This window comes from Lepidothrix coronata, unplaced genomic scaffold, assembly GCF_001604755.1.
Source record: "Lepidothrix coronata isolate B3197 unplaced genomic scaffold, Lepidothrix_coronata-1.0 Scaffold197, whole genome shotgun sequence".
NCBI classification, from domain to species: Eukaryota; Metazoa; Chordata; class Aves; order Passeriformes; family Pipridae; genus Lepidothrix; species Lepidothrix coronata.
In genome coordinates, this window is record NW_016690377.1 from 482,347 (window position 1) to 509,390 (window position 27,044).

A 27,044-nucleotide genomic window follows, 5' to 3' on the forward strand; every position below is an offset into this window, starting at 1 on the left:
GAATCTGGAAATCCAGACCTGGTCCTCTGCCGAGTTCCCACAGCCATGATGTCCCACTGGGCCATTGCAGCACCGTGGCTCCCAAGGGTGCTCTGCACTGGGGGACGGGTGAGGATTGTCCCCTCCTTGTACCTTGGCCAGTGTTTTCCCACTGGTTTCTGCTGTTCTCATTATTGTTGGTTAATGTCAAGACTGTCCTCTGCCTCGTAACTCAGGCTGAAGCCAGTGGACTGCAGTTACCAAGGCAACAAAACATTTTATGTAGCTGTCATACTTCATATAATTAAAAACTAAACAGACCCGAAGAAGGGGGCAGCAGTTTGTGAAGGAAATGGATGAAGGGATACAGGGATTTTGCTCCTGGACAGGTGAGCAGGGAAGGTGATTGCATGGCGGAAGCTGGTACCACCCAAAAAATACTGGGCAGACGTGTTCCCAGGACCCTGTCACTGCCCCACACGGGGCTGGGGGTCCTGCAGCTCCGTGGGCAGCACAGAATTTGGGGGTCATGTCCTGGGCAGTCTGGTGGGCAGGGCTGAGCCGTTCACAGGAATTTCAGGGGCTTCCCCAAATGTTTCTGACTACATTTGTTTGACCAGAACAGGGAAAATAGGGCTTGGGAGGGAAGCTGGAAGTGTCTGGGCTTGTGTTTTGGTGTTGAATAAAAGATGCAGGAGGAGGGAGCTAATACTGAGCCAGTCCTTATCCCTCCGGCCAGTGAATATGCAAAGCAGATACATCTGCCAGCTCCCATCTTTTTCTCCAGGGTGCAGGTACTTGAGCTGTGTATTTGAAAATTGAGGCAAAATGCTGCCTTGAACGTGTGGGAACGTGCTCTGCTCGGGCTCTGACGGGAGATGCACAGAGCAGGTTTTGGGATGTGGATGGACTCTGGAACATCTGCAGCGGGGAGGAGCACTAAAACCTTTAATTAGGGATTTATGAACTGCGTAGAGATGATTGAGTCATTGTTTGACTTGCTTTCCAGAAATAGATGTGGGTTTTTTTAATCTCCTCCCTCCCTCCCTCCCTCCTCCCCCCAGAGGAGCAGTGGAGCAGCAGTGCTGGGCAGGGTGCCAGGCTGAGCCCTGGTGGGCACCAGCAGCTCTGGCCTGGGGGGACCAGCAGCAGCCAAAATGCCAGCTGTGAAGGTGTCCTCCAAAGGGCTGGGAGGGAAGCACGTGCCAGCCTGGCTCCTCACTGCTTGCCGTGGGCTGGCAGAAACAAACCCTCCCTCTTTTCTGCTTTATGTGAACTGCAAAGATGAGAAATCAGCTGCTCAAAGTGATTTGCAGCGAACAACAGGGATTAAAGGTCCCAGGTAGTTGTGGAAGGAGCCAGAGGATCCTCCAGTTCCACGGGTCAGAGCAGTGCTTTGTGGAATGTTTACCCTGGGGCTTTGCAAAAAGCGTTTCCCTCCTGGCAGGGCCTGGGGACAGGCTGGGGACGGGCTGGGACATTGCTGGGGCCAGGACAGAGTAGCTGCGTTTGGGGAAGATGCTCCAGAGGGCCTGGGCCTGGGTCTGAGGCAGCTCCTCAGGGCGGGTGGGTCGAAGGACCAGAGGTGGTGCTGGCAGACCACAGAGCCCAGACCCACATCTGGGGTCAGTGCCATCCCTGGGCTGGCTGTGGATCCATCACACGTTGCAATAACGTGCCAGGGAGTGAGAGCTGGGAGCTGGGAGCTGAGCTGGGAGCTGTCCTCCACCACTCGGGCTGTCAGTGATGGGAGGCTGAGATCCAGCCCTAGTAATTAAGAGTCTGACTGTGTGGGGATAATGATTACCACTTCCATAAAGAATTTTCTCTTCTCGCCTTCATTTTGTCTCTTTGATCAGCCAGGCCTCTCTGCCACATCTAGAGCTCACAAATGTATTCCGGGGTTTTATAACCACTCATTTACGCTTTCCTGGATGCTAATACACGTCTGGGTTTCCCTTTCCAGCTCTGGGTTCCTGATTAATTTTAGGGCTTTTGCAGAGAGGGGACCCGATCCTGCAGCTGTCATTGGGGTAAAACCAATGCAGTGGTCAAAATGAATTCTAAAGAGTTGGGAATGGTCACGCCCAGTCGGGGAGGTGGCTCTGCAGCCCTTCCTGCACAGCCCTTCGTTGGCTTTGGGCTGCACCCTGTGGAAGCCCAGATGGTCGATGTCCTGCTGAGGAGCAGGGACAGCAGGCTTGGGCCTGGGTGGGCTCTTTCCTCTCTCCTTTTCTTTTCTTTCCTTTTTTTTTTTTCCCCTGGTTGAGAACCCAGATGTCTGATTGGAGCAGGGCATTTATCACCATAAGCTGCTCGGCTATTCAGGAATCAGAGCTAATCAAAATATTGTAAATATCGTGCCTGGAGAAATGTCAGCCTTCCCCATGGCTGCGTCTCCCTCGCTTCTCCCGTCTGTTTAGGAAGGTGTGAACAAATATTGACAGCCTGTTGTGGCTGCAGCTCGTCCTGGGGTCTGTGTGTCTGGCACAGCCGACGCCTGGGCAGCTCCATTTGGGGCACGTTTGATGCCAGGCAGGGTTTCTGTTCCCTCTGGGTGTTTCCAGCCCTGTCTCCGGTGCCAGAAGGTCGGGCTCCTCCTGGGCATCCTCACCCAGAAGCAATGGGTTCTTTGATAAAGGATTTCCAATACATTTCTGGAAATTAGAGTAAATCCCCGAGTCCTACCATGCACTACACACCCAAGCCAAATGAGTTTGCTCTTACCTTGGTGGCTGCAGCTTTTGTTGGTAAGAGTAACATTTCCATGTGCTTTCTGTAATATGTGGTGTCTGATGCCTAAAGAAGCCTTTAGATCAATAGCAGCTCCAGAAGATGAATAGTTATAAGAGGTAGATAGAACTGAAAGGCATTTTAATTTGTCATTGTTTCAGTTCCAGAGAGCAGCTGAATAATTGCACTGCCTGTGAAGAGAGTGTGTAATACTTTCTCTCATTATAGGTCTAAATTTCCTCCCTTCCCTTTTAATGTAAGTGAAAATAAGATATCTCTGATATCTTCTGTTTTGATCATAATTTGAAAGCCCCAGGATGGCCTGTGCAACTTTGTGTCATGGTGTCAGGTGTACAGATTAATTTTTCTAATGTAAAGCCCAAACACTGGGCTGAGTGCTCAAAGCACAAACCTGAACTCACCAACACCAATTCCAGTTCTCATCAGCTGGGCCATGGAGGGGGCAAGTTGGGCAGGGTTTGTGAGGCTCTTAAATTCAAGTTCAGAATCTAGAGAAAGGATACTTTTTCCGAATTGCTATGGGGATTTTCTTTCACAAAATGCAAAAAAAATGTCCTTAAAATTGCAAACATGCTTTAGATGGAAAGAGTTTATTTATATATATATATATTTTATTTTTTTTTTAGATCTGAAGTCTCCCCTTGGATCACATAAAGCATTTCTTTGGTGGTTCTGTGGAGAACTGTGGGTTTGCCCAATGCTGGGTCCCCTCAGCTCTGCCCAGGCACGGGGGGACAGTGCACGGGCAGATCTGTGGAGTGGGACAGGGACCACCAGGATGGAGTGGGACAGGGACCACCAGGATGGAGTGTGACTTTGGCCTTGGTTCTCTCTTGCAGCCTGAAGAACCAGTAGTAGCTGGTCAGTGGGGACGAGGACAAGCACTGATGCTGCTTCTGCAGAGAGGAGCGGGTCAGCAGGAGAGGAGGCTTCCTTGGACAATGATCCCGTGTGGATTCAATAATTAACATGTAACTAACCTTCGCTTTGGACAAATACATGGATTTTTTTTTTTAATTTTGTGGTGAGTTAAAATATTTCGATGGATTTTTTTACCCTTTCAGGACAATATTTATTCAGCACAGAGTCTAGAGTATGATAACTATCCTGTAAATACAGCACTTACTCATCAGTCATCTTCAGGGACAGTGGAAACAAACTATTTTACTTTTTCATATTTATTCTTAGATTTCTCCCAAGAGCATAAGATTATTCTATTACATTATCCATGATAGTGATGTAATCAGTCTTCAATCAGAAATAAACACACTTTCTTCACCTTCTCCAGCATGGTTTGTGTCAACATAAAGAGCAACAGCAGTGAATCACAGGGACTGTGTAACGGATGAGCTTTTTCCTTCCCTCTTTGTCTCTGGAGAAACAAATGGTTCCATGAGCAAAGAACACTAAAATGAAAGGGTAAATTCCTTTTTTCCCTGCTGGTGGGATTCCTGCAGGCTCGACAGAAGCTGTTTGCTTGGTGGACTTTGATGCAAGCCCGAGGCTGGACGCTGCTGTGCCCACCAGCAGCAGCAGCTCGTCCCCTCTGCCTGCTTTGGGAGTCTGAGCAGAGAGAAGGAGCCGAGGCAGAGGATTGACCTTCGCTGCTCCGCATCCTGGAGCTCTGCTGGGCGGGAGCCTCGGCCCCCTGGGCTGTGCCTGAGCCTCTGGTCCCGCCAAGGGATGGGTCAGGGGTGCTACAGCATCACCTCCTTCGCTCAGTGGGGACAGAGGGAGCCACTGCAGAGGCTCTGTGTGATTAATTTGTGCTCTCGCATCGATGCCTTTCGTGTGCGGAGGAGAATGGGTTGTTCACAGATGAGTAAACATCTCCTTGGGTTTCGTAGCTGTGGGGTGGTTTCATTTATTGTGTTTTGGGTAATAACACAAGCTGCCAGTGTTCCCGAAGCTAAACTGCCTCTTTACAGAGAGAATGATTTACAGAAATAGGGCACATCAGTCATGCGGGTGCAGGGCTGACTCTTCTGAGCCTCCTTCCCCCAGAGGAGTCCTCCCCCAGGCGGCACCCAGGGTGCTGCAGAGGAGTTTTTGTCAGGAGAGAAAAACAAAAATCCTCCAACTGTGTGCTCTAGTAATCACTACAAGCTAATTGCAGCAAATTAATTACAGCACAAGCACAATTTCTTTCCCCAGGCAGGTGTGGAGACAGCTCTGCAGTGAGCTGGGTCAGACCTGCCCTCTGCTCCCAGCCTGTGCAAGGCTGGCTGTCCTCCTGCCCTGGCTCTGGGACCTGGCCCGGAGCTGGTGGCTTGCTTGGTCTAAGAGGATGAGTAAAGGCAGAGGTCCTGTCTCTAATTTAGGAAGATCCAGACTTTCTGCCCCTCCAGCACCTCTCGGGTGGGTGGTTTGTCCTGTGGCCCTTCAGAGCAGGAGCATCAGCGCTGCCAGTGGGATTCCCACGTCCCACATCCCACCTCCCACACGGCCCAGGTGAGTGAGGAGCAGGTGAGTGAGGGTGAGCTGCCCCATCACATCCCCCCAGCTCTCCTGGGGTGACAGAGCAGTGCAACATTTGGGTTTGTTGCAAATATTCTCCTGGTCCAGTCAATCAGGCTTTGGCTCCTAAATCCTTCTAATCTCTTGCTTTTCCTAAGTTCATTAGGCCTTCAAAGCAAGACATAAAAAGACAAATCTCCTCGTGGTAAGTCAGTGATCCCTGCAGAAATGCTGCCAGATCTCTGATGTCGAGCCTGGTCCAACCACCCCAGGCTGAAACACTGTGAGTGGATGTATCAGAGAACTTTGAAAATGGTTCAGTGCAACCATTGTGTCCCCCAGGGTTACTTTAAACTGAAGGGTGAAAACACTTGCATGTATTTTCTTAATTAAAAAGAAACCAAACACGCACTCTGCATTTTTCATGCATTCCATCTATCTATACATTACAGAATTTAGTTTTGTTCTGGCCAAATGTTTTCCCAGCTTAAAATTCTGTGCAAGATGTTCTGTAAAGGAAGTAAATCTCAATAACTTGTCATCAGTCTGGCTGGGTGTCACCCCACACAAACTTTGCAGAGCAGTGCTAACTGGAATAGTGCTGTCACTGGGAGACAGCTGGAAATGTGGTTGTTAACACTGGAACTGTAATCTTTTGGATGTGTTTTATTAGAGTTTGTTGCCTGTAATAACGCAGCTCTCTAGGCTCTGGTGCAGATGTGCCACGTTATGTTTTGGGGGCAAGACACTGTGGTGTTTTATGCTCAGACACAGCACAACACAAGTGTGTGGTTTTATCTGGCTCCGTGTGGAGGCAACAGAGCTCTATGGCAACGGGGTGTAACGTGAGGCTGCCCCAGACAGCCTCACACAGAGATTAATCACAGGGGGAGAATGCTCCTGGTACCTAAGTGCTGCTTCCTTTGTTAAGTTCCTATTGCATCAACTTAATTAGCAAGTCCTGACCTTTAAAACCACCTTCCATAATCTCCAAATTAAGTATGGGGAAGTCTGATTCCTGCTCGGGGCTGTGCTGGCAGCTCCCTGGTCCTGTCTGAGGCTGCTGACCCGACCAGCTGCCAGCCCTGTCCCACCAGGAGGGGCCGTGCAGAACCCCCAGGGCTGGGGCACCTCTGGAGACAGGTGGGACCCAGTTTGGGGGTTGAACTTTTGGGATCTCAGGAGAGAGAGCAGGTGTCCATCAGCACTGCAATGTGTTCCCAATGAAGTTACTGCACTGGGCTCAAGTGTTGGACTTTATGATGGATTTTGTAGAGGGCCACTGCTCCCTAATCGAGCCCTGTCTCCTGCTCATGGGTCTCTGACAAAAGCCTTTGTCTAACATGGTTTTAATCAGTGTGTGCATTTCAATTTGCATATTAATAGCAAGGAACTCTTATTACAGCTGCTGTTGATGAGATGGTGTCAAGCCCATCTTCCCATCTGAGGAAAGAAAGAAACTGCATCTATTGTATGAAGAATGACATTGGCAGAAAACATGTCCATTCTTTGCCTCTATCTTCCTTTATGTCTGCCTTTATTTTGCTCTTGATGGCTCATATGGATGCATTCATTAGTCTTTTCCCCTTATAACAAGGATCATTTACCAGGAGACTAAGACAGGATTTCACGCCTGTTGTGGCAGCTCCAGGCTAAATACCACAGTTCTGTTCAGCGTTTTTAACTTGGAAAATGGCAAAAGGTGGCCCCGGGCTGGGAGCTGTTTATTGTAGCAACCCAGAACAGTTAACATGCCATCATGAACCGTGGCACTGCCTGCTCCCCAGGGTCCAGCCTTTCCCTGCTCCAGAGGCGTTGGCGTTGCCGTCCATCCCGGTGCCGGTGGAGCCGCTTCCCGTGGTCCAAGTGGCAGCAGGGGCAGCTGGAACGTGGCTGCTGTGGCACGTTCAGGAGGAGCGGGGTGAGAGAGGGCTCGTGGAGCGGCTCGGAGCGAGCCCTGAGCGAAGGGAAGCTTACTCAGTAGAAATGGGAAGTGCAGAGGAAAATTCCGCGGAAAAACCAGCCCGTGGAAGGAGCTGGAGGAAGAGTGAGCCCTGCAGTGAGGGGGGTGCTGCTCATGCACATTTAATGAGACCAGTGCTGGTCTTAGCAGACAAACGACCTCAATTCACCCACTGCTCAGTGCTATCGATTCAATGGCTTCTCCTAATGAGGAAATTATTATCTGCGTTAGGGAATGTGGAACCCAGCAGGTGCACAGCATTAAGGAATTAAAAAACCAGCTTTGCCGGTGCCAGAAACACGATGGTGCAGTGCCAGGGACGAGTGGGGCCCTCGGGTGGATGCTGTGAAGAGGCTGCCTCTGTGTTCAGCCCTGCAGAGGTTTGTGCCACTGGGCGTTTTGGTTGGGGCTGCCAGGAGCAGGGCTCTGGCTCTGCCGGGCACCACTGTGGGTTCTTTGCTCAGCCTGCCCTGGCATCAGGCCCTGGCTGCTCAGGGGATGCCTTTGGCTGTTCCCCCTGTTCGAACAGGGGGGTCTGGCCCGAGTCCAGCTCAGGTCGTGCATCTCTAGGCCACCAGGGTGCTGTGTCCATGGCTCCCACCATGACTCGCTTTCTAATGCAGATTTTTAGTTCGTTAGTGCAGTGGTGCATTAAAATGGATCTCGGTAAAAAGGCTAAGCTAATGTAAAAAATGCCAAATGATTCCTCCCCGCCCTCCCCCCCAAATTCTCTGATTCATTTTTGCCTTGACTTGGGCAGAGGGAAGGGCCAATGTTCTGCAGAATTCAGTCTGCTGGCTGGGGAGTCCTGGGCACTGAGGCCCTGAGGACCGTGTGTGTCAGACCTGCAAGACTTCAGGATCCATCCCTGGAACAGACCGAGAGGTGACTGAGAGACTGTCGTGTTTTGCTTCATTCCCGATGGAATTGGACGGGGATTTGTGGTAAGTTTATTCCTGAGCCAAATTGGAAAAGGCAAAGGAAAAAGGAGGACAAGATCTAAAGGTTTTCCCTGTAGGGAAAACCAGCATCCCCACTGAGCTAAAACTTTAGAGAGCAGAGCTAAAAGCGAGGTGATGGGCTCTTTTTGGTGCTCTGACTGGGTGAGCATTGTCTGGGGCCACTGGAAACAGGAGGGTGAAATCACAGCCTCTGCCCTTGTGCCCAATCCTTCTCCAAATGCCCCGGCTGCAGCCTCTCCCCAGCACTGCTCGGGTGCTTATTTCACCCTCATAATTAGTCCTATGTAATTTACTATTAGTGTTGTAGTAGTGAGGATCTAAGGCTATGGGATAAATAGGTTTATAGTGAAATTAGAGTATCCAGTCAATAGATTTAGAGACTGGACGGGCTTTAGGGCAACAGATTCTTCTTTGGGTCTGGAATAGGAACAAGAAGCTCCAGCTAGATCCGGACTTGAAAACAACTCAGCTTCAATTTAATGTAATTATGGCAACAAATTAGAGAGTTTGGAGGGAAAAAGTAGTAAGTCCCTGTAAAATTAAGTCGTGTAAACCTCGTTTATTATTTCAAATTTGCAAGCTTTAGTTAGCATTACAACTATTACCTAATTTCACAGGGTTTGAAATAGATTTATTGTTTTGCATTCGACAGGAGGTTAAAACTGTTGGTTGCCAGCTGTGATTGTACATGTTGTGGGTTGTGTTTGGGGCTTTGTTCAACCCTCTGTTGCGATTCAGTGTCATGCACTTGTATGTGAAAATGCCCAACCCGGTGATTTCTGTTCTGGGAACAGGATATTTGTGTCTGTGCCAGTTCTGAAGTGAGCACAACCATAGACATGCATTGCAAAATAAACGATTTGAAGCTGCAGTTGGATTAATTCTGGAGTTTTGAGGATTTATTTCAGTTGTGTCTCTTTTCCCCCAGCCAAACCCTGTTCACCTCAGCGACGCTCTGGCACAGCCAGGTGCCTGTTCAGGTCACACCAGCCTTTCCCTCTCCCCCCTGCCCCTCTCTGAGGTTTCTCCTTGCAATCAGAGCCTGTTTCATCCCCATCCATCCCAGCTCTGCAGGGTGGCACCGGCCAGGCCAGGAGTCACTGACTGGCAAGGGCAGAGCCACTTGCCAGGGGAGATGGGAAAGCACTGCTGGGAACAGCAAATGGAGCTCAGGAAACAATCCATCACCCTCCCAGCGCTGAGAGCACCGTGGCAAATGTGCTGACTGCCCGCCTGGCCCTGCCTCTCCTCTTTGCCAGTCGCCTCAGTATGTTCAGGGTGAGCAATAAAAGCAATATTTTAAGTTCAAACCCAATGGCTCTGACCCATTTCTCTGCATAGCAACACCAACTTCCTGTCCCAGGAGGGGCATTTGGAAAAGCCTCAGAGACATTTAGCAACATTTTCTCTTGGAAGTTGATCTGGAGAACAGCTCTGGAGCCATTCCCTGTTGGCGGGCTTCGATATGTGTGTTTTAAATAGTCAGCTGCTGTGTGAGTTTAATATAAAACACGAGTATTCTATTTAATTAAACACGCAGTTAAAGAATATATACTGCTTGCAGAGTGCTCTGTGACTCCTCTGCATCTCCACAGGTCACCAGGGTGCTGCTGTCTCCTCCTTGCTGAGCGATGAACCTTGAGGGTGGTGCTGGTCCCCAGGGAGAGTCCCTCCCCTTTGCTGCTGAGAAGGACCCAAGACTTATTAAGTCATTTGGCCTCCTGGGAAGAGTTGTTCCTGTGACAGAGTGGAGATGACACTGCTGAGCCTCACAGTATCATCCCTGTCAGAAGCCAGCCTGGAAAGCCTGGATCTCCTCCCCTCAAATTTTACCTCATTTTTCTGGGCCAGGTAAGTCCTCCCACCGTTTCAATTGGACTTTGCATGGTTTTTCACTTGCTGACTTTCCTTTCAGAGAGCAGCAAAGGCCACAAATGGGGATCTGCAGGTCAGGTGGCTTCATCGTGAAAGACACCATGGAAATTCAGTGTATTGTTGCTGGTGCTGTCACAGAGGCAACACAGTGCTGGTTACAGTCCCTGAAACTTTGGCCCAGGCTGGCACTGGGCAGGGTGGCAGTGACCCAGCTGGGCTTACAGGGGTGGCTCTTTGCCTGAACTGCAGCAGAACTGTTGAACTCACTGGTTTCCTTCAGGATGCAGATTCACTGCTCTGGCTTCTCCTCTGGAAACGTACCCAGCATGTCCCTGGCTACTCCAATCCCATTTGATAACCAGCAAAGCAGAAATAGTGCTTTCATGCTTCCTACATATTAGCTTGAGTGACTTGTGTAAAGAAAATATTGGCCAGAGAATGAATCCAGAGTGCAAAATGTGCTGGTTTTTACGTGCTGTTTGTGCTAGTGTTTACCCATGCCTCAACCAAAAATAGCAGCCTTTGGAGATATTTAGTATTTTCCTCCTCATCGGCTCATAACATTCCTGTTGCTGTTGTCTGGCAGAGACTGTCTGAGCTGCAGAGCCGGTTCTGCCACCCTTGGCGGCTCTTTTCCTCTTGGCAGGGGTGAGCTGGCTCAGTGCTGCTGCTCCTGCTCGTGTCCTCTGCAGAGCTTTCCTCGGTCCTCCTCCTCCTGGAGCCTGAGGAGGGTGCTGGGGTGAAGGGGAGGGTGCTGGGCTGAAGGGGAGGGTGCTGGGCTGAAGGGGAGGGTGCTGGGCTGAAGGGGAGGGTGCTGGGCTGAAGGGGAGGGTGCTGGGGTGAATGTCTCCCTGCTGCCTGAGCACCCCCATGGCTCTTGCCTTGGGGCCCAGGTTTCCCTGAGTGTTCCTGGTGGCTGCCCTCGTTTGGTGTCGGTGAAGTCATGGAATAGAATTCCAGGGAGAGTTCCCTAAAATAGTGAGTTCCATTCTTTCCAGCTCAGGGTTTTCACCGTTGCATCTCGGAATTTCAGGCACAGCAGCTCGATCCATGAGCTCTGCCATAACCTGTGGTTCTCGTTTTGCCTCTGGTGACAATGTGACCTCATTTTGAAAGGTCTGAATAACTTGCATTTGGCCCCTGGATATGGCACCGAATCTGACTCCTTCCCTCTTTTTTATACCTGTGGCAATAATTATTCTTCCTCTCCAAACACAGCATTTTCCTTTTTATGAAGGTTTCTTCTCCTTCTCATTTCCATTCTGAAAGTGCTGGTTTCTGTTCTACTTTTAATGGAAAGGCTGGAGGGCAAATGCAATTAAACCACAGTGTATGAACTGTAACTTGTAATAGTTTTTTAAAAAAAAAACCCAAACCAGCTTGTCACTCACAGAGGACTGGCTTTCTAACCTGGGCTCCATCACAAGTCCAAGTTTCAGTTCTTGTGATCAGACTGAATGAGACCAGATCACAGAGGATTTGTGGGGAAATGGGTTGAATGTGTTACCAAAGGAGATCTGGGCTGCAGAGAGCCCAGAGCTGGAACTGGGGGACAAGAAAGCAGCACTCAGGGTCGCCCCTCCTGGTGTCATGGGGGGTTTGATGGGGAGCCTGGCTGTGTGTGAGTGTGGAGCTGCTCCCCTCGCATCTGGCACCAAGAATTATAAAGATAAATGTGCTGTTGCCACCTCCAGTGTCCCTTGTGGCCAAGGTGTGGGACTGTAGGATGCACCTCCCTGAGGCTGCCAGTCCCCTCCTGTGCAGCCCCTGTGTGCTCATGCCACGGATGAGGAGGCAGCTGGGGAGGATGGAGTGACCTGCCATTATCTCTAATAGATAGGATCAATAATGTGAAATGTATCATCCTTCTTCATTTTCTCATCGTGCAGGAATTGATGCCCTGCCTGGCACAGGGGCTGCTGCTGAGGGCTGAGCTCACCCCTTATCACTCACCTCCTCCTGATTTACACCAGTGTTACATTTCTGCCATGTAAAAAATGGGCCACGTGTCAGTGGTGCTGATCACATCTTGGGCTCAGTAACCTCAGAGCTCCGAAATTATTCCATAAGAGCATCTCCTGCCTCGGTGATTTATCCCCCAAACTACGCCGTGGTGACTCAGGATGGTTGTTTCCCTGGAGAGACATCTCTGGGCTGTGGAGAGGCACAAAACAGGGAGTCAAAGAAATCTTGTCCACCACTTGTCTTTCCTGCTCGTGCCTGGGGTGTGAGGAGGCCAGGGTGTGCACTTCCAGTGGGGATTTGCTGCTGATGGTTTCCAGGGGTGCTGTGGTGGCTGGTCAAATTCTGACGCACTCAGACAAAGTTAATTACCAATTCTATAAAACTTTTCACATCAAAGGTTTAAGAATTGTGCTCGTTTGATAAGGAGTCACTTGTAATACCTTGTTACTTCCCCGGTTCTAATTATGCTTATCAGTCCGTGCTGGTAATTAGCGTGGTGTGCAAGGCGAGAGCTGGTGCAGTGCCCGGGGAACAGATGGAAATCTCTGGCTGTTGGGGCTGGAGAGACATTCCAGGGGCAGCACAGTGCCACCAGGTGATGCACAGTCCAGGCCAGGCTGTCCCAGCACAGGGGGAATGCTTCCCGGGGGAGGGGGTCACACTTCCACCCCCAGCTATTTAAATGACAGTGTAGCAGCAGGACAAGGGGGAATGGCTTCCAACTGAGAGAGAACAGGTTTAAATTGGATATTAGGAAAAAATCCTTCCCTGTGAGGGTGATTAGGCCCTGGCACAGGTTGCCCAGAGAAGTTGTGGCTGCCCCATCCCTGGAAGTGTCCAAGGCCAGGTTGGACGGGGCTTGGTCCAGTGGAAGGTGTCCCTGCCCCTGGCTGGGGTGGGACTGGATGAGCTTTTAGGTCCCTTCCAACCCAAACCATTCTGGGATTCCGTGATTAACACAGCCAGCTGAGCTGGGAAAAGGTCCCTCCCCTGTCCCTGTTCCCCAGGAATGTCTGGGAGAGGGTCTGTGCTACAGCAGTCGGGCTTCTTTGCTGCAGTGCAGGTGAGAGGCAGAATTGCAGGAAGGTAATAAACTGCCCCATTTACCAACTGATTAAACAAGTATTTAAAGCCTGACTTGGCTGCCCAGGCAGCAGAAAACAAGGTACAAGGCAGTAGAGCCTGGAACAACTGCTTGATGGCCATTCTGGCTGCAGCTCTTTGAAAGTTGAGGTGCTGTTAATCACCGGAGTATGGTTTCATCTGCCTGGAATAGCTGCTTTTTGCAAGTTTTTCTAATGTTTATTAGATGTCCCTGTTTACTTAAAGTTCACAGCATTTAAATAATATGTTTGAGCAGGTTAAAAATAGCACGAGATGCTGCCTCTCTCCAGGCTGTGGGAAAGACTCCAGTTAACAGGAAAATCTCCCTGTCCACCCTGCCAGTGCCAGATTCTCCTCTTGCTGTAGTTCATGCCAGTTCGTTTTTTTAATTGGCAGCTTATTGAAATCAAAATATTGTGTTTGCATATGTTGTCACTAGCATTTAAGCAGCTCACCTTTCAGGATTCTGCCAGTTCTCCATGGGGCAAGCGCTGGGATCAGATCTGGGGTCCCTGGGAAAAGGAGTTGTGTGTTGTCTCATGCCCTGCAGGAGCAACTGGGAACTAAATTCATTTATTCCTGAATAAAGGCCATTTCTGATGGAGCTGGTGGTCTGGAGAGGGAAGTGCTGCTGACCCAGTGCAGGGAGCCCATCTCTGAGCCAGTTCAGTCTTGTTAATGTATTTCTTCCCTCATAATGAGCCTTTCCTGTCGTGACTCGTGGCAGAAACGTTATCCCCCGTAGGGCCTGTGGGCTGGAATTGGTGTTTTCCTGCTGGCAATGAGGCTTTGCTGGAGTGGGATCTGTGGGGGGAGGTCTCCCCAGGGTCAGAAGCTGCCTGAGCTCAGCTGCAGCCACCCGGGAAAAGGGCTTGGAGGGGAGGATGTGCTGGAAAGCAGCTCACACTGTCAGGTTTGGAGTCAAACAGAATAAAACTGATAGCTTTTAAAAATTCATGGTGGTGTTAATGCACTCAGTCGAGTGTAATTAAATGTAGAGACTCAACAGATTCATATAAACACTCTGTGGGAGCCTGTCAATCTTCCAGGGTAATGAACCCCCAAACAAATGTACAACTCTTTAATATCTCTGGCAGAGCTGAGGGCTGTGGAGCAGCATCCAAGGATCCCTCTGTGCCTGTGTTCCCAGGGGGACACATTGCCTGTTAGTCTGGAGGAACAATTCCTCACACTGGCTGTGCACACCTTTGTGCTGCAGTGCAGACCCACAAATCTGGGGCTGTGAAAAGCAGGATGAGTGATCAGGGCATGTCCTGGGCTTTGAGTGCCAGCAGATGGAGATGCTGTGCCTGGCACTCAGCTGCACTCACCAGGAATTCCTCCTGCCCCTGCCTTGTCCTTCAGGAGCTGCTGGAGCTGCTTTGCTGTGCCTGGACCTCTCTCCTCTGGTCTGGACAGAAAACAGTTGTGCCATATTTAAAATGTGGGGGGAAAAAAGAACCAAAAAGTGTGTGGGGAAGGTGCTGTGTGCACAGCTGAGCGATGGAGGGCTGGCTGAGGGAGGAGAACATCTCCTCCACGGGAGAGGTTTCCTCCTACAAATTGTACCTCATCACTAGTAAGTGTTGGAAGTCAGGTGTGTGCAAAGGGCACTGAAACCCAGAGGAACCCACCTGGGCCCTGGCCAGCTCCTGTGCCACGGTGAGGGTCGGGCAGGGGTGGGTTTCTGGCAGCTCGTGGGGCAGGACAGTGCCCTGTGCCCCCAGGTCTCTGTGCATGTCGAGGGCTGCAGTGCCTCCTCTGGCTCCTGCACATTAACCAGGGCACTTCTGGAGATGTTTCTCCTAAATTTCTTCTTGGGAACTCTTCTACTGTCATCAGCAGAATTGGGAAAATCATCTAAAGCAGAGCGAGAAAGGGAGGATCAGCCAGTGCTGAGCTAATATTTTTCCCATTTGCGTTTTTTTTTTCCTCTTTCCTTTTCTCAATTCTCACCTCCTCACAACAGTTGTTGCATACCACTGTAAACTTCATTTAATCCTTTGTGAAGTTAAAGTAAATACGCCTGAAAGAAAAAAACACATGCTGTACTTGATGTAAGACTAATGACACGTCCCCCAATTATCTTCGGCGGTGCCACAGCTATAATCAAATTTAGAGAGCAGCTGTGCTGCTCAGTGCCTCTGACAGGGATGCAGTGAATTAGAATTGATGCTGCCTCTCGTTAATCCAGCAGCAGCCCGCTGGCCCTGGCAGGGGTGTGCTCACCCAGCCCTGGCACAGCTCCTGCACATCCCAGCACCAGTGTGGGACGGTGCCAGAGCCCGCTCTGCCCCTCACCTTGGCACTGCCCCACGGCTGCCCCTCTGCCCCAGAGCTGCTCCTGCCTGGGTCCTGCACATCCCTGAACGTGGGGGGAAGTGAGATGGAGCTCCCAGGCACCTTCTCCCTGCTGGGCTGCCATGCCCTGCTGAGCCCTCACCTCGCATGGCCCGCTCCCAACAGCTCCCGGGGAGCTGGGAACTTCTTCTGTTGGGCTGCAAAACCAGCCAAGCCCCTGAGATGCTTCTGTTTTTATTTTTATTTTTTAGCTTTAGCACAGGCGGGTGTTTGAGCAGAGGACTCGTTTCAGCTGTCAGTTCTCTCAAAGAAAAAAGCAGCTCTTTGCCTCCCTGCTGTCCCGGCTGCAGCAGGAGGTGTCCATCAGCAGCAGGGAAGGAACCCGGTGGTTCAATAACCCCAGAACCTTCTGTGGTGCTCTTGGGTTTTCACAGTCAATGTAATAGTGGTGTTCAAAATAATTGCTATAGAGCGAAAATGTGCCTTATCACAGGGAGCAGCATGTGGACAATGGGAGCGTTTCAGAGCGTATTTTTAGGACGGGGGAAAAAAAATCAATCTAAATCTTGTGCTTTTTTATCATATGCCTTGAGCAGTGAAAGGAGGGGAAAAGGGATCAGCATTTTTGCTGGTTGGATGAGGCTGTGAGCAGCCTGGTCTGCTGGGAGGTGTCCCTGGGGACGGCGGGGTCGGGGCAGCAGATGCAGCCATCGGGTGCCTCAATGCACCACGTGGGTTTTCCCTCTCCTTGGTGCCCGTCTGGGAAAGTCAAACGTTTATGTGTAACCTAAAAGAAAAGCTGTTCTGCTGGTGTGAGCTATTGGGTAATAAAACAGGGAAAGGCACTGCAGTCAATAAAAGTAAATTAATAACTAGAGACAACAAACCTTGCTTCCCTGACTGGCATAAAGCAATCCTGTGCTGAAAGAAGGAAGAATGTCACAGTTTATGAGGAGGCAGGTTGAGTCCAAGAGGAATGAGCCACGGAATTTTGTGGGATATTTGTGATCACAATGTTTTCTTCCTAAAGCTTTTGTGGTTTATTTGTGCTGTGCTGCAGGCAGAGCTGTAGAGCAGCTCCTGCTGAGACAGGACACGCCAGGACGAGGGAAATGGGTTTGGAAGGCTGTCAATCCAAGCTTTGGGAGGCAGCCCCTAGGACTGTGCAGCCCAGGGAGCTCCTGCTTCTCCCCATTCTGAGCCCTGGTGTCTCACAACACCTGAGAAACTGCCCCAGGAACTGGTCTGGGGCTGCTCGGGAGATGCTGACGGTGCCCGTAGTGCCCTCGTGGTGCCCTCGTGGTGCCTGCCCAGCTCTGGGGTCCGTGCCTGGACCTGCCCTTGGCTCCAGTCGAATCCCTGGCACAACTCAAGCAGCCCTGTGGTGCTGAGGGGAGCCAAAACCCCTTGGTGTGGTGGGTGCCACCCACCCACAGCCGGCTCAGGGCTGCCCATACCTGCCCTGGCAGTTGTGCTGCTCATGCAGCACAAATTAGGAGGCTTAATTATTTCAATAGAGGTTAATTACATTAGTCACTACAGCAAATCTCCAGTTCATGCCATGCTTTCCACTTCATTTAATTCATTACCCCCTGTGACAGTAGATTCCTGCGCAGAGCTGCTCATTTGTATCCCCTGTCCCTTCCAAGAGCAATCCTCCACCTCGGCCCTTTGCTTGCTTTTGCTCCTGTTCCTTCCAGTGTTCCTGGTGGCAGTGACAGAGGGGTTTTGTGGGAGCAGCCTCAGCCATGCTGAGGTGGTGGGTAGAGCAGTGCTGTGCCCAGCTGGGCAGTGGGCCCTTGCCAGGGGGACAGGCTGTGCACCCCACATTCTGTGTCCTGTGCTGTAGCTGAGCAGAGGGTGACTCTGGACGGTGTTTGTTGTCCCCTTCCCTACCTGCATTCTTGCTCAATACCTGGATTTACAGATATGTGTCCTCTCCTGCCTGCCAAGTGTGGTGCTGGGCCCTGCTGGTCTTTGCCCATGAGCCCCCTCCGTCCTGCCTCCCCTGTGTACAGGACAGTCCATATGGGAAAAAATCAGCCAGTTGTGCACCCAACCCCTTGCAATGATTCCGAAAGAGCCATTCCTCGTGGTTTAATGTGTTTCTGTAAATGGCAGAGTAAAGCTCTTGGATGGCATTTAATTAGTTTTACCGTGCCTTCCCTGCTCGGCAGAGATGCATCGTAATAGCTGAGGGATTCATGCAAAGGAGTGCTTCAATAATCAGAAATTCAAATGCCAAACAAGACAGAACAAGAAAGATGTGAAAATAAGCACAGAATATTTTTTAATTGCCCAGGTGAGTCTCAGTGCTGCAGGCACACGGTGCTGCTCTTGGAAGTAAACTGGGGAAGCCCCAGCTCTGAGCTGGCTGATGCTGGATCCCAGTTAATCCTCTGGAGACGTGGTGGTGTTGGGAAGGGCGTTGGCTCAGGGTGACTGTGCAAAGCTGATCCCAAAGGAAGGTTAACTTGATGCACACTGTCATTTGTTGAGCATTTGCCATACCCTGGGCTGAGCCCAGAGCCTGGTGTGTGACCACGGTCACGGTGCCCAGAGCAAACCTGTGTGGGCTGTACAGAAAGGACCTTCGCCTTTCCAGGGCTTTCCAGGGCTGCCAAAGCCTGGGGAACAGGAGCTCTGTGCTACCACCTGGCTCCATCTCCCCTTGTCCTATTTTGGTTTTAAACTTAGTTTGTTCCTTTATCGCTGCCCCTGGGTGGGTGCTCGTTGTCCCCAGGTCTCCTGCTCCTCCAGCCCCCAGCACACACCACGGGGGGAGATTTCTGCAGTCACGCAGCCCCGGTGCCCAAACTGCAGCTGCTGACATGTGCAAGGGGGAGGTGAGACATTTCCCACCTGTTCAGCTATTTTGTAGCTTGGTGGGATATTTCCTATTTTTAACTGTAGCTGCATTAAAAGGAATAAACTTGTGAAGGCAAACATAAGGTAACAACCAAAGGAGGTAGTTTTTTAGATGCAGATCTGTCTGATTTAGTACATGGTGAACATTTTCTTTAGCATAATGATACTTCTTAGGGTGCATGATAAAAACCTGCAGTAATGAACAGACACAATTCTCAGTTTTCACTCTCATCATTGGCTATCATTAGCATTTTGCTATTGTTAACCTATGCAGGATAAACTGCTTATAAAATAGGTATTTCTTTGTTGGGCACTAGCAGGTATGGTTGTGGGGAGGGATGTGGAATTCAGTCTGCAGTTCTGCATCATGAACACGGACTGTGTGTGGCTCTGAGGCTGGAAGTCAGGCCAGTGTAAACCCGGGAAATATTTCCAGATTTTAATCTGGATTGGGATTTAAGGATTTAAGGATATTTGAATACCCAGCCAGGCGTTCCCTTTGGCTGGGGAACCATCAGCCTTGTCTGGGGGCAGAGGGACCTTCCACGGGGGTGGGAGCGGCTCTGGCTGCTGCAGGGAAGGCTCTGCCCTCTCTCCTCTCCTTCCTGACATTTTAGCACTTCTCCTCTGGCTTTTGGAGATGCTGCCTGTGCACTTCTGTCCCCTTGGCCTCTGGCATCCTGCAGAGCCTGGCTGGGATGCTGGGATGTGCCAGCCTTGGCTGGGAGCGCTGCAGGGGCACACGGGGCGGCTTCAGCTGCCAGAAAATTAGGCTCATTTATTTGGGAATCCGTGGTACACAAAGCACTTTAATAACCACATTCATCTAAAGGCCACATCAGGAGAAACAGTACTGCCTGTTCCCTCTCGGATGCCAGTTAGTGGGGAATGCTGTTGTTAACATTTAGCAGGAGCTCCAGGTCACCTTGATACGATTGAGCTAACACACATTTTAATGGCTGTTTAATTAGATTTACCATAGGGAAGATGCCATGGAAGAAAGCTGCATTTCTGCTTCCAGCACTTGAGTTGGTGGCTGGATTCAATAAAAATGCAGATAAAAAAATGCAAGTGATAGACAAAGATGAGGTTTTTGTTTTTTTTTTTTACCCCTGTTCAACATAATTTTCCAACCTGGTCTGGGTGGTGTGGTTGCTCTTGCAGGGCTGGAAGCTCTCACACCCGGGCAGGACGATGCTCTTTTCTGCCTGCCACAAAGTGCAGGTGCTCCTCAACAGCTGATTTGCTTTTAGGTGACCTGAGCTTTGAGCTCCTCGCTGTGAGGCTGCCACCAAATCATTCCTCAGAAGCTGCCCCCGTGCCATCAGCAGGACTGAAGCAGAAGGGAAGGAATCCAACTGGTTTCCAGCAGCAGTATCCGAATGTTGTGGCAAACTGGTCCCTGCATTAGAGAGCAAAGAGCTCCTGTCCATGTCCCATCAATTCTGATTCCTGCATGAGGCTGGGGGGGCTCTGAGGAGTGTTTTGTGAAGCAGCCAGTTGCTCCCTCACAGGAAATAAAACATTGAAACATATTGCTATAAAGGATATGACACCTCTCCTGATGGATTTATTAAGAAGACCCCAAGAGTGAAGAGTTATAAAACCTGATCCAGTCGGCAGTTCCAGCTGTGTAATTGATATCCATTATTTCCCATTGACTGCTCTGCAGGACTTCACTTTCTGTAGCATCAACAGATTCTGCCTCTGAGCTGCTGGGGCTTGGCAGAGAGCAAAGTCGATAGCAAACCCAGAGAGAATCCCAGGAGACAGCTGAGTTGGTTTTCCTCAATTTCTTCCCATAAATACACACCTTTATCCTAATTTATGCTGTTTCTCAACTCACTCCATTTTCACAGGGCAGCACAAATCTGCTGTGGCTTTGCTGAAGCAGAGGCTGGGTGTCAGTCTGGTTTCCCCAATGACACAATTTCTCCTTATCTGCTTCATTTTATGGCAATTTTATATGTTTTACTGAAATAGGGTTATTATAGTAATGAATTTACTGAAAAAAAACCAGGCACAAAAAGGCTGTGCCCACAGATGCAGGGTGCTGGCTGTCCTGGGGACTGACCTCTGCTCCTGGGTGCTGCAGAATCCCTGAGGAGGCTGAACACAAGGAAGGGGCTCACACCAACCTCCTGCCCCCGTCCCTGCACAGGACAGCATTAGGCAAACCCATCATTTCTCCCTCTTGTTACTCAGAGCTTTTCTATGCCATTGACCTCCTGCCCCTTTCTCCTGCAAATCATTTGCTTTTCCAGATGCTTCAGTATTAACTTGTACCATTTTCTTTTTTTTCTTTTTTTTTTTTTTCTCCTCTCCTTATCTCACCTCAGGAAGAAGAGGGATTACCTCATTTCCACCTCCTCTGAAATAAATCCTCATTATGGATTTGCACCTGGGGAGGAAGAAGCTGATTTCCACTCCCAGCCGGTTCTGAGCAGATATTTGAAGGTAATTGTGCAGCCCAGTCATCTCACTTGTCCAATAACCATAAAGAGCACTTTTATTAGCACCGGGCTTGGGGCTGGGACTATTGAGAAGATATTTATGGGGAAGATATTATTTCAGAAAACTAGAACGTGGACATCAAATATATGTTTTATGCTGAGGTGGAGCAAAGGGAAGGACCTAACATCCAACAAATGTCTGAGTGCTGGTGGGGGGGTCATCCCTGGGCTGGGGTGGCTGCACTGTGGTGCCTCCTCGCAGTACTCACTGGATTGCCTCAGATTTGCCAAAAACCATCATGTGAGGTGGCTGAACCCAGCAGGGCTGAGCAGGTTTTCCCTCATGCTCCAGTTGTGAAAACTCTGATGTGGGCTAGCAGACATTAATGGTGTTTTTATTGAGGATCTTGTGCTCTAAGTTCTGCCTCCCTAAACACGAGGCTGAAATGCTGGTGTGATGAGGCCCTTTTTTCTTGGCTAATTGCTGCAAGATGAAATATGGGCCAGAATAAAATGTGGTCATCTGCTGCACGGCTGCTGTGCCCGGCTGTCAGGCCGTTTGCTGCAGCCCAGGATATACTGACTGTGGCAGCTTTGGGATGCTCCAGCTCAGGGAAGAACAGTGCAGTGATTTCTCTGGGCTTCGACAGGCCCAGTTCTGAGCTTCTCCCACAGAGCCAGCAGTGATGGACTAGACAAAAATAAACAAACAGCCCAAACTTTCCAGAGGAGCAATGGCTTGGCCCAGTGCTGCAGGTTTACACTGAGATGCACCCAGACGAGCAGAGGTGTGAGACAGACGTCCCCAGTTCTGCAGCTCTGGGGCACTGGGACTCTGGTGCCTCTGTGTCTGTGCCCTGTGCTGCTCTGCTGCAGCTTTGGAGGTGGCAGGGACCCCTCGGGCACCAGCTCAGCATCCAGCTGCTGGTGAAATTTTGATGAAAAGTCCTTAATTATTGATGAAGAATAACATCTCCATTGCACAGCTCATCTCGTGGGGAGCACAGTCATTTAGTGCTTGATGCTTCAGGGCTGTGGTGGGCTGACACACCACGAGCTTCCCCCCCAGCCTCTGGTCCCACTGGTGGAAGAGGACGGGAGGATTTGTTTGTGCAGGTCCTGATCCCAGTGAAATGGAGAAAATGTAAGTCAGACTAAAGTGCCAAAACCAAACACAGCAGAGGAGCCTTCCAGAGGCTTCCAGGGAGCATCCAGAGGTGCTTGCAGAGGAGCCTGGAAGCACACAGCAGCCTGGAGCCCCAGGAAGCACAGGGAAGAGCATTCTGTGGTTGGTGCCCTCACTCCAGAGCTCCGTGGCTCCATCCAGCCCGTGTGTGCCTGGGGCTGTGCTTCAGCCCTGAGCCACTGCCTCGGGTAAGTCCGTGGGCTATCTCACAGCAGCCAGGAAAGGTAACAGAGAGAAGCAGTTATCTTTAGTGTCTTTAATTCTCTTGACTTTTTTTAGAGGTCCAGAAATGGAAAACCAGTCGAAAAGCACTGCAGCTGTGTCCCAGAGCCTGTACCACGGTGATGGCACTGGGGATGTGGCCTCGGGCTCTTCAAAGCCTCTGCAGCTGCCTCTGGACCTGAACTGTTGTGACTTCATGTTGTCCAAGGTCTGTATAACTTCATCATTTTCTGATAGCCCGTGCATAACAAGAGCACTAGAAAGCTGTAGAGGTGGATGTTTCAAAGTTAAACTGATTCCCAGTCATGGTTTCCTTCCCCCAGAGCAGTTTTAGTTGTAAAGAAGATGATAGATTAAGTTATGTTTGACTGACAGATTTAAACTGGGGCTTCTTTCTGCAGCCTCCACATCCATGCTCTAAATTGGAGGCTTGGGATTAGAGCCACTAAATTACTTAGTTTATTGAAAAAATAAAATATCAGGAACAGATGAAGAGAGAGAAATGCAAATTGAGTGAGTGTTAAAAAATGATTAAGGTAAGGTAGTAAATGAAACAGAATGGCACTAAAACTGGGTGACACGTAAGAAATTCTCTCCAAGTGGCAGCACTGGGGAGCTGGGCTCTCAAAACGTGGAGCTGTGGAGCTCAAGACAAGTGAGCTTGACATTGCCAAGAGCTGCTCTCTGCACCCACCTGCCCAGTGCCCTCTGCCCCTGGGGGTGGGAGAGGGATGGAGAAAGGGCAGGTCACGGATGGAGCTGACCCTCTGAGGGTTTACAGGGGGGTTGTTACTGGCCCTGGTCCTGCCTGCAAGTGTGGAACTTCCCACAGCTCCCCCAAATCCAAGCAGAGGTGGATTTCTGTCTGCTGGCTTGGGATAATTTCTTGTAACCTCTCTGAGTCTTTGCACATTTACTGTCTCCTCTCAGTAATTACATACAAGACCATGGAGAGAGATCAAATCCTGCCATCTCCCTTGGATCCTGGGAATGGCCTCTTAAGGCACCCTCGAGCCTCGTTAAAGGAAACAAATCAAAGTGCTGCACCAGAGGATTGCAGGTAAAGCTGTGCTCCTGAGGACCTGCCTTTTCTAGATAGCCCCATGTATGGGGAGTGAAACATTTCCAGGAGATTCGATTCCATCTGGGGCCTGGGGAAATTCTGCAGCTCCACCAACAATCCATCACCACTCGCTCAGGGAGGAGCGATAAATCCATCATCATCTTCTTCTGGAGCAGCTGTGGGGATGGCAGGAGGAGCAGCAGTGCAGACTGCCTTCCCTGCACGTGGAGAAGAGCCAAAATCGGGCCAAGGGAGCAGCTTTCAGCCTCTCCTTCCCCTCCTGCCGTGCTGCTCCCCCAGCAGCTCTGCTCCCTGTGCCTGTGCAGCTGTGCTGGCTGGCAGCAATTACTGCTGGTTTCTTCACAGCCTTTGCTTTGGACTCATCATGATGGTGGCTGTTACACCCCTAGGGCAGCAGTGGGTGCCCACTCAGGTGCTGTTGGTATGTCCATGCTGTTGGCTGTCCATGCAGCCTGGCTCAGGGAATGTCACTGTTCTCAAAAACAAAATGCCTTCAGGGGCTTGTGCTCTCTCCCAGGGTGATGCTGCCCAGAGAGACAACCTCCTCCTTCCTCCTCCTGCTCCTCCTCCTCCTCTCTGCAGGGCTGACTCCTGGGATCACTCACACCCAGGAGGGACTGGATCTCTGCAAAGTGCCAGGTGGCATCCACGGGGAAGAGACAGATGTTGCTGGATGACAGGATGGAGATCCAGCCTCTGGACTTGGTTGTAAGTGGTTTAACGACATCACAGCACAAAGGGGAGAGTTTGGAAAAATGGTGTAAGAGAACATATTCTCTCACGTTAAATCAGCACTCTGGGTCCTGTTGCCATTGGCAGCCTGAGGGATATTTTGCAGAGGTGCTAAAACACATTGTAAATTAGGAAAACAAGAGAGAAACCAAACCAAAACACCATATTGTGTAAGACCACTTCTCTTGATACCAGAAAAGCTTTTCAGAACAAACCACCCCGTTCATGTTTACCTTTGTTTGGGGCTTTTTGTTTGAAGAAATTATTTCTGTTTTTCAATAAAAATTGATGTCCCCTTTGCAGCCTTGCCTCGCTGCCTGCAGAGGTCAGCAGTGCTGGAGTCCCTGAGGGATGTGGACAGCCCTGCTCCTTCCCAGGCCAGGAAAAGAAGAGAAACACTTCACGATCCTTAAACTTGTTAAATTTAAAACTTGAAAAGGCACCTTCATGCTTTCAATCATTTTTACTGCTTCTAATGCAACTGGTCTAAGCTTTCCTAGAAGACCCAGAGGGAAACCAGGGAAGATCAGATGTGACATTCTGGACTTGGCGTGTGAAAAGCAACTGGGGAAAAAGTAGAATAAAGTGAAGTACAGAGAGACTTGTGGCTGCACTTGATACGCCGAGAGGAGAATAAAGAGGCACAAAATCACGTGCAGGTCAGTTTTATACAAAGCATCAAGGAGGGGTGGGAGCGACTGCTCCCGAGCATGGTGAGCACTGGGGAGCAGCAGCTGGGAGGGATTTCAGAGCGTGGCCACCCAGGGAGCCCAGCGGGGACATCCGAGTGTCCTCAGCAGGAGTGAGAAACCTGAGCAGTGCCGGGGAGCAGCCCCGATCCCTGATCTCTGATCCCTGATCCCTGATCCCTGGATCCCTGGATCCCTGCTCAGCTGTTCCTGCCGTGGGAGCCCCCAGGCTGGAGCCTGGGTGTGTGGGAGCCGCAGGGTCCAGGGAAGGAAAAGGCCACCCAAATCCCAGACAGAGTGGTGACCCCCCTGCAGGTCCCTGGCCTCTGCTCTGCCTTTGATGGCCACCTCCTGCTGAGAGCTCCTTAATGGACAAGGGCTGAGGCAAATTGTAAAATTAAAAGAAACAGGGTGAGGATACAATTAAAAGCGGCGTCTCTGAACTGGAACTGCTTTGCCGTGAATTGAACGTGCCTAAACCTGGTCATGGTTGAGCAGAGCCATTCCACTCAGCTCTGGATTAACTCATCAGCAGAGTGCCCAGAATCTGATTTAATTTGAAAGACTACAAAATTATATTTCTCTGCTGATTTTCCAGGTGGCAGGATTAGACGCAGAGCTTTTAGTTTTCCGCTACTTCCTTTTAACCTAATTTGACAGAAATGGCTTTCGGTACAAGGCGGAATTTGCTGGGTGCTGCATCAGGGATAAAGGGAACATCGGAAAAACGGCACAGCGCAGTTGGGGGAGATTGTTTCCCTCTCTCTGGAACACGCTGGGTTTGATAAACTACAAAGGCTGAGTATTCTGGAAGAGCATAAACCAGGGAGACTCGCAGCTCTCGTGGAACGTTTGCCGCTCCACCGGAGCAGCCCCTCTTCCCAGGGAGAACGAGGAACACCAAGAGTTGTGGCAGGACTCGGCACACCAGGTGTGTGCTGGCCCTCGTGAGGACACAGGGAGGGATTTTGGCATGGCTGGCACAGGCACGGGCACGGCGGCTGCAGGGGAAGGAAGGGTGGTGGCCAGGGACAGTGTGGCCACAGGGCCGCCCTGCGGGAACGGGAGCTGCCCTTCCTCCCGGCTCTGCTGATTAAGGAGCTCCTTTTCTTGGCAGTTAGAGCTGGAATTAAAGTATTGCTGGGAGAGAGAGACCCAGGGGCAGGCGAACAGCTTGTTCCCAGCTGGCTCAGCACTTTCCTGTTTGCAATTCCACCTACCAGAGCTCAAAAAAGGCTCCCTGAAGGCGGCCGGGAGCCGGGCTGGCAGCCCCGACAGCCCCCAATACCTGGCATGCCCCAGTGCCCTGCAGCCCCTCAGCTGCACCAGCACTCAGGGGGCATCTCTGCTCCTCTGCTGGGAAGGCAGTGGGGCTCCTGGAACATATCCAGCCAGAGCAGTGTTGGAGCAGAGGTGGAGGCAGGAGAAGGGTGTGCCCAGGCTGGTTTGGAAGCTGTTTTTTGGCTGCTGATGTTGCTGGGTGCTTGTGGGGATCCTGGAGGCTTCCAGGGCTTTGTCCCCTCTTCTAAGGAAGGAAGGGGATTTTCAATCTGACCTCCAAACTGCAGGAGCTGGGGGAGGGTCTGCCCTGGAGGGGCACCAGCTGGATGGTTTAAAGGCCAAGCTACTTGACTGCTCTTGTTTTCCTTCTCTCATGTCCTGCACTCCTCTGACTGCTGGAGTGATGAGGCTCCTCTTTGCCCTGGTGGAAGGGACAGACCCTGGTTAATGACCTCCCTGCACGACTCCCACTGTTCTTCTCCTGGTCCTTTTGCTCCAGTGGAATGGTTTGCCTGGGAAATGGTCTGTGACAGGCAGTGTGCTTGTGAGAGGCAGGTTCCTAATGACTCCTCAAACTGAGATTTTATCCCTGTAAATGCAACTAGGTCCCAGTGTCCCTGATTAGCTTCTTGTGACGAATTCCATCTGCCTGCCTGGGAACAACAAGGAGCTAAAAAACCTGAGCACCAGCCATGCAGCCGGCTGCTCCCATGCTGGGCTTTGTCATCACAGGAAACCACTTAAAAACAGGAAACTCTTCCTTGTTCCACTCAATTTCTTGGGACAATTTGCCTGAAATGTCACCTTCACAGATGAAGGAATGGGACTTATCACAATCAAGGCTCTGACACGTCCCTTTAAGTGAATCGAGGATGTTTTTAATTCTGAATCTGCACAGGGTTTTGTTGGTGCAGTGTGAGTCCCTTGCATTTTATAACACTCACAAACATGCACGTTTTTGGGCAGTACTCGTGTGGTTTTGCTGCTCTGGGCAGTGTGGGCTGCCAAGGCCGATGGAGCACATTGATGGCACGTGGCTCATTGTTGGAATGCTCCAGGCATTCCTCAGGAATGCAGGGGGACAACCCTTGTGCTGGGCTATTGAGTGACTGGGCAGTTTCTTACATATTTTGAGGTATTTTGTGTATTGTGACTGTAACACAATACAC

The 27,044-nt window shown here is 50.5% G+C and overlaps 2 protein-coding genes across 7 annotated transcripts in view; both read left to right on the plus strand.

Annotated features, from left to right (window-relative positions):
- The window catches only part of ZMAT4 (zinc finger matrin-type 4), a 45,304-nt gene extending 41,288 nt beyond the window's left edge, over positions 1 to 4,016 (plus strand). Inside the window, exon 7 of the mRNA XM_017831931.1 lies at positions 3,573 to 4,016. Coding sequence (XP_017687420.1) covers positions 3,573 to 3,588 — 16 coding nt within the window. The 3' untranslated portion in view covers positions 3,589 to 4,016. The remainder of the gene's footprint in view (positions 1 to 3,572) is intronic.
- A 411-nt stretch (positions 4,017 to 4,427) lies between these two features.
- The window catches only part of LOC108505673, a 29,191-nt gene continuing 6,574 nt past the window's right edge, over positions 4,428 to 27,044 (plus strand). The window contains exons 1-7 of one of the 6 annotated variants that reach the window (XM_017831928.1): positions 4,428 to 8,097; positions 9,711 to 9,966; positions 20,568 to 20,685; positions 22,147 to 22,297; positions 23,020 to 23,149; positions 23,258 to 23,881; positions 24,209 to 24,506. In XM_017831928.1, coding sequence (XP_017687417.1) covers positions 23,037 to 23,149; positions 23,258 to 23,881; positions 24,209 to 24,395 — 924 coding nt within the window. In that variant the 5' untranslated portion in view covers positions 4,428 to 8,097; positions 9,711 to 9,966; positions 20,568 to 20,685; positions 22,147 to 22,297; positions 23,020 to 23,036 and the 3' untranslated portion in view covers positions 24,396 to 24,506. Of the gene's footprint in view, positions 8,098 to 9,710; positions 9,967 to 10,574; positions 10,639 to 10,839; positions 10,969 to 20,567; positions 20,686 to 21,859; positions 22,056 to 22,146; positions 22,298 to 23,019; positions 23,882 to 24,208; positions 24,565 to 27,044 lie in introns of those variants that run through there. The other 5 variants (XM_017831929.1, XM_017831930.1, XR_001877578.1 and 2 more) reach the window with 5 other exon arrangements.